The sequence below is a fragment of the Ceratotherium simum genome, chromosome 3 (genome assembly GCF_057802395.1).
Source record: "Ceratotherium simum simum isolate JZ-2026a chromosome 3, ASM5780239v1, whole genome shotgun sequence".
In the NCBI taxonomy this organism is placed as follows: domain Eukaryota; kingdom Metazoa; phylum Chordata; class Mammalia; order Perissodactyla; family Rhinocerotidae; genus Ceratotherium; species Ceratotherium simum.
Window position 1 is genome coordinate 53,207,063 of NC_141902.1, and position 15,169 is coordinate 53,222,231.

Here is a 15,169-nt window from a genome sequence, read left to right on the forward strand (position 1 = left end):
TTCTCTGTCTGGCTTATACACTGTTTTTATTTAAAAAGTCTGATTTAGTAAAGAATTGACCTTAATGCCATTCAAAGAAAACATAAACTAGAATTCTGACTACTGCTAATTTTTTCTAATAGATGCAATTGAAGTTAGTAACACAAAATAGCGTCTCAGGCCAAGCTAATGGTCAAAACAGTCTCAAAGTTGGTTTCCAAAAGAGACCCAAAGCAATTGCAATGTCCTCTTTGGCTGGACAGCGTCTGCACCAACAAGAGGAAGGGGCAGGGCTTACAGGACTGAGCCACGCAAGGGCTAGTGACGTGGCCTAATGCCCAGGGACCTTTAAGAACAGCATTGACATATTGGAACATGTCCAAAGAAGGAAGGCTAGGGAGTGAAGCCTGCCCATGAGGAAGAGTTGAAGGAACTGGGAGTGTTGGCCCTGGAGTCAGGGCGACACAGTGAAAGGAACAATAGTTACCCTTAAACCTTTGATGAGCTGTTTTAAGGGAGAACAAAAGAGGACTGCCCCTAGGACTTAAGGTTTTTACAGAACTGAAATCACCCAGAGCAAAGCTTCAGGAAGCCTTCCACTAATTGCTTTCGCTGACTTAGGTTTTGTTTTACTCTGAAGTTATGAAAATATTTGCAAACATAAGAATTTAATTAAAAAAAAAATAGCATGCATTACATCAATTGAGTATTTGACAAAGGCTGAAACACTTCAATAAACTCCATCTAAAACTTAATGCTGTGTTTGCTTTATGTTTTCTATTCAGAATGACATTTTGCCCAGAAAACATGGATAATCTACAGCTTCACCCAACCCAGGAGAAAACCTTTGTGAGATGTGAAGTAAACTCTGAAAACCGGAAGCGAAAGATCCGATGAGCTTTAATGAAGACCCAACGCAAAGAATAAATGATCTTATTCCTTATCTGGAATGGCTGTCTTACGTGGAAACCAAAGTTATATAAAGAATCTTGCATAAAGTTTAAATCCATGAAGTTTAGATTTAAAGGGGGATTACATTTCACCTATTATAAACTAAGCTTTTAAAAACTATATTATGTAACTATATTCGAATATTAGTTTAGCCAAAAATTTCCCAATTTTATGTCTGAGTAAATGGTAATATATGCAAATAAGTACAAATGTAAGAGCCATTTTAGATCCGTTGTTCCAATTTAAAATTCTTTTACAGTTAAGTCGAATTTCCCATATTTCTTTGCTAGTTCATTCTGATCACTTTTTTGAACCATGCTGGAAAGGTACTTCTTTATTACATAACTGGCACTTCAATAAAGTGAAATTCCAATTAATCATAGTTGTGTGTTCCAAAGTAACACCCTTTAAGAACAACAACTACTAAAAGAAGAAAAATTCTACTTAAACTAATAGTTGCTATTATACAAATCATACAATTATTTCAGTGAACCAAGCAAATAGAAATGGAATTCTTCTAAAACTACTAATGATAACAATGGAAGCTGGACAATTGGTCATTTTAATAATTAAATTACTATTTACAGTTTTCCTCTTTTACTAATGCTTGCAACAAAAGCTAATGGAAAACTTAGAATATCTTGAGGAGTTAGATATTAAATCTTAAACTGTCCAACAAACGAAATAACGATGTTTTGGCCAGCAAATTCTAGCACAAAGCATGTGAAGGAAATACTAGATATGTTATCACTTGGGTATGTTTCAAGTAATTCAGAGAGGAGGAGCACGCTGTACACATTTAATAACCTAACCTGACATTCACATAGGTTCAGCTCTATATATACAGCCCGTAATTCACATGCTCTTCACCAGAGAAGGGCAAACCAGAGCCGGTGAAAACAAAAATCCTCAAGAGCGGTCTGCCTCTGACTAAATCAATTTAAGATTATCTTGCACGATTCACTTTTATTTCCCTTGGAAAGACTCATGAAACTAAAGGATAAGGGGGTTTGGGGCGGGCGCGGGGAGGAAGCACAGCTGGGTCAACATTCCATTCTGTTCTGAATGCTAATCTTGCCTGCAAATGTATCTGACCACACTTTCAGTGTGTGTCTAGAAATGACAGATATTAAAATGAACATGTCCCATCATGTCTAAAATACTAAGATTTACATTAAATCATCTTTGTGTTGGATTGGCATGTTTTATCATTAACTATCCAGAAGGAATTTAAAATATCACATTTAAAAAACAACATGAAAACACTCTTTGCTATATACCCTATGGAGTCTATGCACATGTATACCAGGAGACATGTAAAAGAATACTCCTATCAGCCTTCAAATCATTACACCCAGAAACAGCCCAAATGGCCACCAGGACAATGCATAAATGAACTGTGGTGTATTCCTACTCATGGTTGTAAAACCACAGCCAAAAAGATGAACCAAAGCAACACACACAAGAAGAACAGGGCTGACTAGAGAGTGAGGTGGCAAGGCGTCTAGGGGGCAAAATTTGAGGCAAAAAATATATATAGTGTGATACAAGCAAAACTAAACTATGCTGTCAGGGATGGATAAATAGGTGGTAAAATTCTAAATAAAAGCAATAAAAGTACTAGCACAACAGTGACACTGTGGTAACTCTAGGAAGGAGGAAGTGCATACTTCTAGCGTTCCAGGTGCCAGCAAGACTGTACTTCTCACTCAGGTGTTGGTTGCACAGGTGTTCATTTTTATAACCATTCTTCGTACATATATATTTTATGCATTCATACTTTTGGTATGAATGTCACATCTTGCAATACAACAAAAACAAGAAAATAAAGGGCAGAGTTAAAACCAACATTTTTCTACTATAGTGTAATGTGTTTCAATATTAATATAGTTTCACACAAAATATAATTAGAAATTATTTCATCTTTAGTAGGAAAACTTGAAGTGACACAGTATGTCATAACATTTTGGGCAGAGAACTCCACAAGCAACCCCGACATGGTAAATGGTTAACTGGAACATTTGGAGCTCCTCTTGGCATGGATTATGTTCGCTTGGGAAGATGTGTTCATTGACATCACATTTTCTGAAGTACATCTTCGTAGGGAAGTCAAATAGGGAAGCTGAGTAATGCAGCCACATCTGTTCATTGCACATGCAAAGCGCTGGCTCGTATGCTGATTATACGCACCTCTCTCCAAAGAATCTGTATTTATGAGCCCACTGCGGAAAGAGAACACTGGCATCTTGCCTTTCAGGCAAAAGTCTGTGTGCGCTTTTACGTATAAGAGAGCACCAGGAAAGAAATGGAGCGTCGATTACACTGCAGCTGGGCTCTTGGAGGTGCGTGGAGTTGGAGCTAAGGAAACGAGTACTCCATTCAACTCTGAAATGAACGCCCGCTCCTCCACAGCAAAGCTGACTGTCCTGGGCGTTCACCTGGATGACGTTGCTGCACATATTGTGAAAGCTCTGATTGCAGTTACACATCTCTGGATGGCAAAGCAAGAAGCCAAGCTGCCCAGTGCAATGCTTGCTCTCCCACCGAGCCTGGATTACAGGGAAGTCAGAGGGATGGGAAGTAAAGGACAACCAAGAGAAAGACTGAAGAAGTCAATCCCAAAAGTCACCATCTACCTGCTAACCTTATCTACACTTCTCAAATCCCAATGATCTGTACATGATGAATGGCCCCCCAAACACCTCATTCCTTCCCATCTCTGCCTTTTCTTATACCTCCTTCCTCTTCCTCTCTCCTCCAGAATTTCCCCCTCCCACCCTGCCTAACTCTGTCTTATTTATCTATCCAGGCCCACTTATTTTCACAGTTATCTCCTAGCTCAGCCCAGCCCATGGGGATCTTTCTCTCCTCAGAATGCTAGCTGTAACATAAAGACGCTCTCTGCCTCTCAGTAATTCGTGCCCTGCTGATTTTCCTCCTACCTCTCAGTCTCCTCTCTGCTCCTTGCCCTCTGCTCAACCTTGGCACTCCACAGAGTCTAGGCCTCCTTCTCTGCTGACTCAGTTCTCTCTCTTTAGGCAATCTCACTCCCTCCTATGACTTTCTGTATGACCTGCATAGGCCAGCCAGTCCCACATTATAGCTCCCGTGTGGGTTCTCCCCTGCGCTGCACTCCCATATATCCCATTTTCCACTCAACCGTTCCCCCTTTGCTGCCTCACAAGCTCAGAGTGTTCAAAACTGAACCCACCATGTCCTCCCTGCACCCCCTACCTGCTCCCCACTGCCATGCTCCCTGTTCTGTAGCTCACAAAAAAGTCACCACCACCCCCCAATTGCTGATGCCAGACACTGGGGATCGCCCATAGTGTTTTTTCTCCTTTGGCCCCTCACAGTCAAACAATCACCAAATCCTATGAATTCTACCCATATTTCTTAAATATTTCTACATGTCTCCACCCCTGCTGTCATCACCCTGTCCCCAGCCACCACTCTCTCTTACTCGGATGTTTGCAACAACTTTCCAGCTCCTCCCGCTGCACCCACTCTTCTCTTTCAATTCACTCTCATCACAGCAGCCAGAGTGATCATTAAAAAAAAAAAAAGAAAAAAGTCAGATCAAATTATTTTCCTGCTTAAAGCCCTTCATATGGCTTCCCAATGCTCTTTGGAAAAAGTCCAAAATAATTACAACGGCCTCCAAGGCCTCTCGTCAAGTCTCCCACTACATCTCCCTCATTCACTACATCGTTCATCGTCCACCAGGTGCCCACCCGGCCCGCACATTAGAACTGCCTCAGAAGCTTTCAAAACCACCTGGGTCTCAGCCCCACCCCCAAAGGTCTTGATTTACTTGGTCTGGGGCAAGGCCTGGGTATTGAGACTTAAAAGCTTTCCAGATAATTCTAATATGCACTAAGTTTGAGAACCGTGAGTCTGGACACATGGGCCATCTTTCTGTTCCTTCAAAAACGCAAAGCTCTCTCCTGCCTCTGGGCCTTCACCCATCCTGTTGCTCACACCCGCTCCTCTTCTCCCAGCTTCTTCACGTGCTTCCGGTCCCACTTTAGATGTTATTGCTTCGGGGACAACTTAACAAGGATTATCCCACCCTTCACAAGCTTATATCAGCTCCCCCTGCTATACATACTCCTAATACTTTTTAATTCTTTCGGTAAAATTGTATGTGGAGCCATGAACAAAACACAAAATCAGTAACACTAATCCTGTCTTTATATAAAATTTTGATATTTTATTCATCATAGATTTTTGCATTAATTTTGATTTTTTTTAAATATTCCATTAAATATTTATCTTGATGACTGAATTTTTGGAGCCCCCTTTAAACTGTGCACCCAAGGCAGGTGCCTCAGTCACCTCACCCTAGTCCTGGCGATTTGTGGGACCATTTATTTTGTCTCTCTCCCGCACTGGACTTGAAGCTCTGTGAAGTCGGGGAGAGTTTCTAGCTGTTCACTGCTTTATCCTAAGTGTGTCGCCCACTGTGGCACAGAGTTGGTATCCCATAAACACGTGTTGAATTAACAAGCGACAGTCATCTTTATACAGGTATGTCTTATCTCTCCAATTAAATCATAAGCTCCAACTACTGTATCTGTTCAAGACAGAGTTCACTGCTTTCTCATTCCATTCAAAAACAAAGCCAGGTTGGTGTAGGGATTGGCTTCCCTTCCCACCTCCAGGTCACTCTCATCTCTTCCCTGCCCACTAGCCTCCTCTAGTCCTGGCTCAGCATCTGCCTCCATCAGTTCATTAAAAGCCCTTGTGTTCCTTGACTAAAGTTTTACTTTTCAAATAGATCTATCACAAAAAGGATTTTCTAGAGACTCAGAGCTATCTTCATGCCAAATCAGTTAGAGTTGGGAGTGACCACGAGGGTCATCTAGAACAGTGCTTCTCAAACTATACTGTGCACAGGGACCTTTGAAATGCCATTTCGACTTGGGTCTGCCATGGGGCCCGAGATCCTGCATTTCTAGCAAGCTCCCAGGTGATTCATTGCTGATGCCACCACTGCTGGTCCCCAGGCCACCCTGTGAGTAGCACAAATGCAGACCAGTGTCTCCCACTCTTCCCTGAGATAGGCATCACCTAACACATAATACAATGCATTATGAAACGCTGATGAAAATACAGCTGCCCAGACCCCTCCCCTGAAGATTCTAATTCAGTGGGTCGAGGACAGATCCCAGAGATTTTTATTTTTCACAAGTAGCCTGCGTAATTCTTCTCATCAGAAAAATTGGGGACAACACTGAACTAGTCCAAAACCTTCGTCTCAAGGGAACATCACACCCGTGGCTGAGCATCTCCAGTGAAGGCAGTCCCTATCCTTACAGAGGAAATCAGCCTGGCCATAACTCCCCTCCTTGGTTTCTTTCCTGGAAGCTATAGAGACCAAATTAACGCCTCAAACAGCTGAAGATGGCCTGCATGAGACTGTGAGCTCCTTGAGGGCAGAAGCTGTAATGTGTTCTTGGGTTTTGTTTATGCAATTGTTTTAAATTTCTCATTTTTAAGATGTTTTACAAAAGCATAAAGCAACATGCGAAACAACGCAAGGAAGTGTCAAGAGAAAGTTAATCATCTCTCTGCATCCACCTCCCAGCCCACCCAGTGAGCTGGGTAGAGAATAGTAAGCAGCCTGTCACGGGATTCCTTCAGACATGCACAAGCATGTATACCCACTTGAGGCTTTCTGTGTTCTTTTCTCCAAAGTAAACTCATAGTATATAGATTACTCTGCGGCTTGCTTTTATTTCTTAATTTTTAGTTAGTGATATATCATTAGTATCCTTATAAGTCAGGAGAGATGGGTCTTTTTTCTAATTTCTATGTAAGTACAATTACACATGCTGGAGGGGCTAGTGCCATCTTTTTCCTGCTCTTCTTGCCTGGGTCAGTGTCCTGTCCCCTGACCCACATTAACAACGAGGGTGTAACTGAAATTTTTCTGTGGTCATCTACCCGAACATATATACAAATTCTCATATAGAGCAGAGTTGTCACTGTTTTACAAAAATGTATTTATATGATACATTCTTTTCAGCAAATTGATTTTCTTCCTCAACAGTACCTCCTGAAATCTTTCTAGGTCAATCAGTATAGCTCTCATTATTTTTGATGACTGCATAATATTCTACATTGTAGAGGTGTCTTAATTTATTCAACAAGTCTCATACTGATGTGCCTTCACTTTGCTTCCAGCTTTTTGTCCCTCTGAAAAATGCTGCCTTTAACATGCTTATACAGATATCCTATATATACACATTTATAGGAAATATTTCCAGCTGTGGAGTTGCTGTATGAGGACCTATTCTCCACTCCCCACCTCCTTCCAGGCAGAAATATTTATTGCTTATTTTAATTTTTTGCCAGGCTAATGAATGTGAGTGATGACCTTATTGTTACTATACTCTGGATTTCACTACCCACTTTGAGAATTGAATATCTTTCCATATGTTTATCGGACTTGCTTTACTGTGAATTAATTGTTCAAATCCCCTTTTCTGGTAGAATGCATGTCTTATTCTTGCCAGTTTATAAGAACTATATATTTTATTAAATATATTAACCCTTTATCTTTCAGCTTTGCAAATATCTTTCCAAATCTATTCCTCTATTGATTTTAAGTATACTATTCTTTGCTATACAGAAGTTTAAATATTTTTGAGGTCAACAAAGTCTAACATTTCTTTTATAACATGGATTTCCTTACTTGGTTACAGTTTCTCACATCATTGAATTGCAAATTGTACAAAATGAAGATTTTTTTCTAAGATTTGTGTTTGTTATTCTCCCTTAAAGGCTTTAATCAATCTGAAATTTATCTTTGTATATGGTGGATAGAATGCCAACTTTATTTTCTCCTATATGGATAAAAGTGGAGCTAACATAATTTATTAAATAAATTAACTTTTTGGTGCTAAATTGAGATCCAATTTTAATCATAAATTTAAAGTACATACTGGGAACTATTTCTTAATTCTTTATTTTTTTGCATTGATCTGCTTTTGTATTTCTATTAGAATCACCCTTAATTGATTTCAAAGTCTTTAATGTATTGGCTTACAGGGGCTTTATTTACAGTATATTCTCTGGCATCTAGTCTTTTATATGGACTTTAAGGTAATTTTATCCAATTTCCCTAAAATCTCTGTTAATATTCTAATTGGGAATCACATGAAATATAGAAACCAGTACAAGGAGAACTGACCATTTTATTATATGAGGTCTTCTCATACAGGAACATTGTATGTTCTCCATTTGTTCAGATCTTGTTTCATGTCCTTCAAAAAGATTTTATAGTTTTTATTTTTAATTTTCATTTATTCCTAAGTATTTTAATTTTTTGTCATTAGTGAGAATGGAATCATTCATTCTATTTCTTTTAATAGGGCTTATAACTAGTGTATAGAACAGCTTTTGGTTTTTGGTTATTTATTCTATATTTGTCCACTTAAATTATCTTATTAACTCTACCTGCTTGGTTTTTTTTTACTAGAATCTCATGGTGTACAATCACTTTATCACCAAAAAGACAATATAAACTGATTATTTCATTTTTTTCAACTCACTGGGCTTGCCAGAAGCTCCAAGACAATGTTAACCAAGAATGGCTGATATTGGACACCATTGTTTCATTCTTGATAAAGTTTTAATGTTTTGCATTTATGATATTTTCTTTTAGTTTTGGCAAGTAAATTTTATTGTATTTAAGTGGTTTTCTTCTATTTTTTCTTCTATTTTTATTAGAAATGACTGCTGAAATTTAAGAAATGCCTAAGTAATATGTTTTTTCTTCTTTAGTTTATTCATAAAATAATGTGATAGATTTCCTGATACTGACTCACACTTGCATTCTTGGAATAAATCCTCCTTGATTACAGTGTATTTTTTTCATAACATTGCTGGACTTTACTTGCTAAAATTTGATTTAGAATTTTGCCTTTATTTTCATGAGCGAGACTGATCCACATCTTTCTTTGGTGCTGTCATTTTCATGCTTTGATGTTCTACAGCTTTCATCTATGGCCTTGAACAGTATAGATAATATTGTGATGATCTTTTTATTTTTTTAATTAGAGAAAAACTCAGCTGTCAAACCATCTGGTCCTTGTGCTTTTGTATATAGTATTCTTACGTTTTCAGCTTTTACTTGTTTAGTGCATATAACATTTATTTAAATTATTTTTGTGAAATACCTTCAAGCAAGAGAGGTACAAAGTTATGTATGATCACAATAATGAGTAAATGGAAAGCATAACATTAAAGCACAGGAAAAATCACAGACTAAACTCTGAAATTCTAACAATTCTTCCTGAGGTAACTGAAACAAATACACACATTTTTTTGTGGAAAATAAGATTAAGCCACACGAATGCTATGTAGTGGTCTGTCCAACATTAAATTTAGATATAATCCACAAAAGGAAAAAAAAAGGGAAATGAACAGACTATAAAGGTAGTTTAGTTAACTGTCAAGAGAAACTATGTTGGAGAATGGTAATGTTCTTCCCAATATCTAGAGATACTCTATTTAAGAGTACATTTAAATATATCCTTTTAGAAAGCACCTTTGGAGTAATTCTAAGTTCTTTCTATTACCGGGAGATTGGGCAGTTCATTCATTGCCTGGTTGAGGCTCTCTGAACAGCCCACATGTTTGTTTTCTACCTTATACCCTGAAATGCTAAATGGAATAAGATGTACAATGAATATTATTACTATTTGTATTATTTAACAATGACATACAATGACATGTGTAGGCCCATAAATTTAGGAATATAAAGTAAGGTAAGGGATCTAATGCACTTGAAAAAAAAAAAGAGTTTCTAAAAAGAATCATTTAATGAATTACAATAAGACTACAATAAGTCAGAAGATTCTGCTCTCTTCTAGGCTAGAATAAAATTAGTAAAATTGAAAGATCACAATAACAAATATAAATTACATCTGGGTTATTATGAGTTTAATTAAAAAAAAAAAACAGGAAATACAGGACAATGCTTTTTCTCCTTAAGAAGAAAGCTTTTACTTTTACAATCAGGGCCAGGACTAGAGTGAGGCAAGCAAGCCACCTAAGTCACCAAATCCAAGGAAGCAAGATTGTGCAAGTGCCAGCCCCTCACTTGTGCGACCCTGAGAGTGAGTGCTTCCGTAAGAGTGAGGTGCCTAGGGTGCCAGTGTTGGGACTTGCACAACCTTGTCTTTTGAATTTTGTGCCCTCGGCACCTCACTTGCATCTCATAGTCCCAACTCTGTTTATGTTTATTCCTTCTTCATATTTTCACTTGCTTTGTTTTGTTCTTTCCATAGACCTTGTTATAAAAATGACAAGTACTTTCATTTTCAGTTATTCTTCTTTAATAATAATGGTAAGTTTATAAATTTTCCTCTGAATCCAGATTTTGATATAAAGTATTCCCCTTTTCACTGTTTTCTAGATAGTTTGCAATTTTAGCTCTATGTTCCTCTTTGCTCCAAAGATTATACAGGAAGTATTCCTTAATTTATAAATAGGCTAGTCTGGACATCTTTAAATTATTTATATCTAATTTTATTGAATGTGGCTACAAAAGTCTCTCATTTCTAAATTCAGTAAGGCTTTCTTTGTGATCAAGCACATAACCAATTTTTATAATGTTCTATGGGATATATGAAAAAATTCTACGTTGGGGGACTTAAGATTATATATCTATTAAATTGAGCATGTTGATTGTATTATTCACTTCTTGTATGTCCTTTCTTTTGTATATTAGATCTGATTCTGAAAAAATGCTTTGAAATCGACAATATTTTTATCAAGTTGTCTTTGCATTTACATTGTTTGGTACACATAGGTTTACTAATGTTAGTTCTGCCTATGTGCCTTATATTGTTTCATAATATCCCTCTCATAGTGCCTTTAACCTTAAATTCCTTCTTATCTGCTATTAATTTTGCTATTCTTATTTTCCTTTTCATTATATTTGCTTGGTATCTTTGTCTATCCTTTTATTTTCAACTTTATACTTTGCTTCTTTAAAATTTTGTTTTAGATATTTTTCTTCTAGATAGTGTATAGCTGGCCTATTTATATTTTTAGTTCAATCTAAGCATCTCTGACTTTTAATGGGAAAATCCAGTCCATTCACACAGTGTAATGATTGGATTCCTCCTATTACCTTATTTTATTTATTTATTGGCTTTTTTTAACTTATTATTTCCTACTTTTACTGTACTTATTTTTGCAGATTGATCAAATTGATATTATTTCCCCTTTCCATCTTGTTAGTGACTTCTCATGTAGATTTCCATTCTATTTCCAGCTACTTTCCACTTCCTGTTGCTCATAATCAGATAAATATTTCTTTACCATTATATGAAAACCAGACATATATTTCTCCCACCGAAATACTCTATTCTTCCATGGCTTCCACTCCAAACTTTAGAATACTTTCACTACCCCCACCAGTTCCACAGCCACTCCCCAGATGAGACCTTTGGAATACTTCCCTCCTTTCAACCCACCCCCGATGCCCAGATTTGCTGAGATTCACTTATTATTTTTAGTTCTAGACTGTTTTTAGAAGAGTTCTCAAGGCAGATGGTGATGCGATCAATTCGGGAGAAGAACAGACTTTTACAGAGTGGAGGATCCAGCCACACTCAACAGTCAGAGAGATGAACCTCTCTGGGCTTTGAGTATCTGGGTGCTGATAATACACCGTGATTTGAGTAATGATTACTTTTACCATTCTCTTAAGGTTTTACATTCCCCTGGCCCTTCCCCACTCTTCTAGAGACTTTGACTCTGAGTTTATTTGCTCACTAAGTAAAAGCTAACTGGTAACATATTCTTGGGTTATTTTGCAAGACAGTGAACTGAAGGTATGGGAGGTCTGCCTAGGTCAATTTCCATACGGTTCTTTTCTTTCAGTTTTCCATATTGTAGTTTCCAGCGTTGTCGATAAGCAGTCCAAAGCTAGGATGATTCTTCCTCCTGTAGGAGTAACTTGTTCTCTGTGGAAACTTATAAGATGTTCTCTATTCTTGTAGCTCAGAGATATAATATGCCTAGGAGTCTTTTTATCATCAATCCTTCCTGGAACTCTGTGAGATGCAAGTCTCTCTTCAGCTCAGAAACTTTTCTTATATTATCAATTGCCTCTTCTGTTGCATCCTCAAACCCCCTTCTCGATTTCTATCCATCTCCTGATTCTCATCTCTTGTATTTTCGCTCTGTGCTTTGAGGTGTATTTCTCTTATCTTCCAGGACACTAATTCAGACATCAACATTGACACCTTTTTCCCTCAATTCATCTCTTGAAATTTTTACATCAAAATCTTCTTTTGTGGTCTCAGAAAATCAGTTTTTTTGTGTGTGCTGCACTTAAATCTCCTTACGTTTTCTTCTTTTTTTTGGTTCAAGTTATCTATGCCAGCAGCTATTTCTGTACTGAGGGTTCTGCTTGTAATTCTTCTCCCTGGCTGCTGGACCGCATTAGGAATCTTCTTTTCTTTTGTTTGCCCACTGAGGCTCTGTTCCAGCTACTGGGGTATCTTCAGTGGCAGCATTCCCAAAGCAGTAGAAAGAATGGGCACAGCCTCCCCTGGCCCAAGCTTAGCTGCAGATGGGCTGCCAGTCCTGTGGTGAGGCACTAGGAGGAAGCCCTTCCTAGTCTCCTCACCTCTCCAACTCAGGGGTGGTGGCAACTCAACCCATCTGTTCAGCTCCTCGGGAACATGGGAGATCAGTACACTCACAAGGACCTTCCCCCGGTCCCCTCCTTAGGGCTCCCTATTATGGTCCTCAGGCAGGAAGACCATCATGCTCCAACTCTCTCTTGTCAGAATTCTGCCAAAGACTGAAGCCTCACCCACATTCCAGATCTTGTCTGCCTCCTGCAGGCCCCAGCAGCTGCTTTTCTCAGGAGAGGCAGATGGGTTAAATTCCAAGTAGCAAAAAGACAGGATGTGTTCAAGCTGCTATGTTTCCAGGACGCCCTGTTCCTCGTATCTCAGAACTTCTTGACTTCTTGTTTAGTTTTACATTCCAAAGTGCTCAATGAATATGACTGAATAAATGCCACCACCCCTACCTCAAATCTTCTCTGGTGCAGGTTCTATTAATTATGATGCTTTTGGGAGCTAACTCAAATTGGCTTAAATAAAAAAACAATTTTCTCTAATCTCACAAAAAGAAAGGAAGTCCCAAGGTAGGGTGGCCTTCAGGGATGATAGATTTAGCAGCTCAGTAATGTCATTAAGAAGAAGTTTTTTCTCTTTGCTCTGCTCTGCCATCTTTGATGTTGGCTTTATTCTCAGGCTGACAGCAAGTTGGCTGCTGCAATTCCAGGCAGCACACTTAGACATGACAACATCCAGAGAAAGAAAAGTAGAACTTCCCTCATATCTTCCTGGCCAGATTGGGTTATATGCCCATTCCTTCCTTGGCAAAGGTAATGGGATTAACAAAGACCAATCATCCCCAACCACATGGCTGTTTGAGGAGGCACTTCAAATCAGGGAACACCTGCTCGCAAGCTAAATGTTCTCAGTTCGATATGCAGTTTTTCACATGAAAACAAGAATAGCTGGCATTTGAGAGCTCATCTTATACAAGGTGCCTTACAAATCTTCTCATTTAATACTCATCGCAGTCCCTAAGGTGGCTAATACTATCATCCTTGTTTCACACATGAGGTACCTCGAGCTTAACTCTTACCAGGTCACACAGTTAATGAACCATCATTTCCCTCCTTATAGATTCTATATGTCTATGAACGCAGCCTAGCGTTGCAGTCAGCAACAGAAAATGTCCTTCACATATTAATTCGCTTGGACCCCATGTGAGAGCTATAATTAGGTACTCTATTGTAAGACACTGTTTTTCATATTAAGGAGCCCGGTAACTAGCTAGCAGTGTGAATCATTCATGGCAGACCACTAGCTGTGCTGCTGGGATTCTGCAGAGGCATTTGGCTATGCCTCAGAGTTTCACCTTTGTTTCATTATATAACAAACTCAAGAATCCTCTTCAATTATAAAACAAGCCTCAAATCTTAATATGGAACAGCTGAGCCTTACACATTAAACATTCTTGGCTTGCACATTCATTTTGTATACTCCCTTAGAAAATAACAAGTATCTGGGAAGTCAACTACATGATACTCCCATCTACACGTGAAACTCTTTGCACTGGGGGGTCTGCAGGGTGTGTGTGTATAATTAAGTGTTTTCCCATTATAAAAGCAATACACGCTCATAGAACATATCGGGGGAAAGGAACCTGAAGTTCTTCTCCCCAACTCTCCTTCTCCCACCCCCAAGATAATCACTGTTAACTATGTGGTGTATTTCTACAGACTTTTTGCAATGGATTTTTAATTTTTTATTATGGAAATATGCAAATATACATAAAAGTAGAAATAGTATAATGAAGCCCAATATTCCCATTATCCAACGTCAACAATCAACATCGACAATGCATTGTAACATATTTGACATCACAATGTAGTTATTTTAAAAGTTATTTATTATAAAAAGAATCTCAGTTTATAAAAAATCCAAGCAGTATGGAAAGACAAAAAATAAAAATCATCTTCCTCTCCCAAGACTCTTAATTCCAGTACTCAGAAATAACTTAACAGTTTTTTAATGCATCAATTTAGACATTTTCTATAAATAAATTATGTTTTTACAAACAAAACATTTTCACACACAAGAAATCAGACCATACATATTAATGCTTGCTTTTTCCACTCACCAGTGAGAATTCCCTAAGTAAAGAGAACCTATTTCTGGCTGGGGACCCTACAAAAGTACCCACCATCTAAGCAGTAATTCCCCAAATGTTTCTGCAGAACCTAGACTCTTCAGAGGAAAAAGAGAGGAAGAGTTACCTGGGTGGGAGCACTATCTACTGTAAGACCCTTTTAGAAATCACACTCAGTGTTAGCACAGTAGAGGCTCTAAGAATTACCTCACTTTAAAAACATCAATAAATGAGGGGCCAGCTCCGGTGGCCTAGTGGTTAAGTTTGGCACACTCTGCTTCAGCGCCCTGGGTTCAGTTCCCAGGCCTGGACCTAACACCACTCCTCTGTCAGTGACAAGTGACCATGCTGTGGTGGCAGCTCACATACAAAACAGATGAAGATTGGCAACGGATGTTAGCTCAGGGAGAATCCTCAGCAAGAAAAAAATTAAAATAAAATTAAAAATAAATAAAAATTAAAAAAACAAAAAATCAATAAATGAAAATAAAAGTAAACA

At 38.3% G+C, this 15,169-nt stretch overlaps 1 protein-coding gene across 5 annotated transcripts in view; it reads left to right on the top strand.

The window, feature by feature from the left end:
- LIPC (lipase C, hepatic type) overlaps nucleotides 1-1,933 on the top strand; it is a 165,032-nt gene extending 163,099 nt beyond the window's left edge. For all 5 annotated transcript variants that reach the window (XM_004421627.3, XM_087427795.1, XM_087427798.1 and 2 more), the window contains one exon: nucleotides 765-1,933. In XM_004421627.3, coding sequence (XP_004421684.1) covers nucleotides 765-876 — 112 coding nt within the window. In that variant the 3' untranslated portion in view covers nucleotides 877-1,933. The remainder of the gene's footprint in view (nucleotides 1-764) is intronic.
- The last annotated feature ends 13,236 nt before the right edge of the window (nucleotides 1,934-15,169 follow it).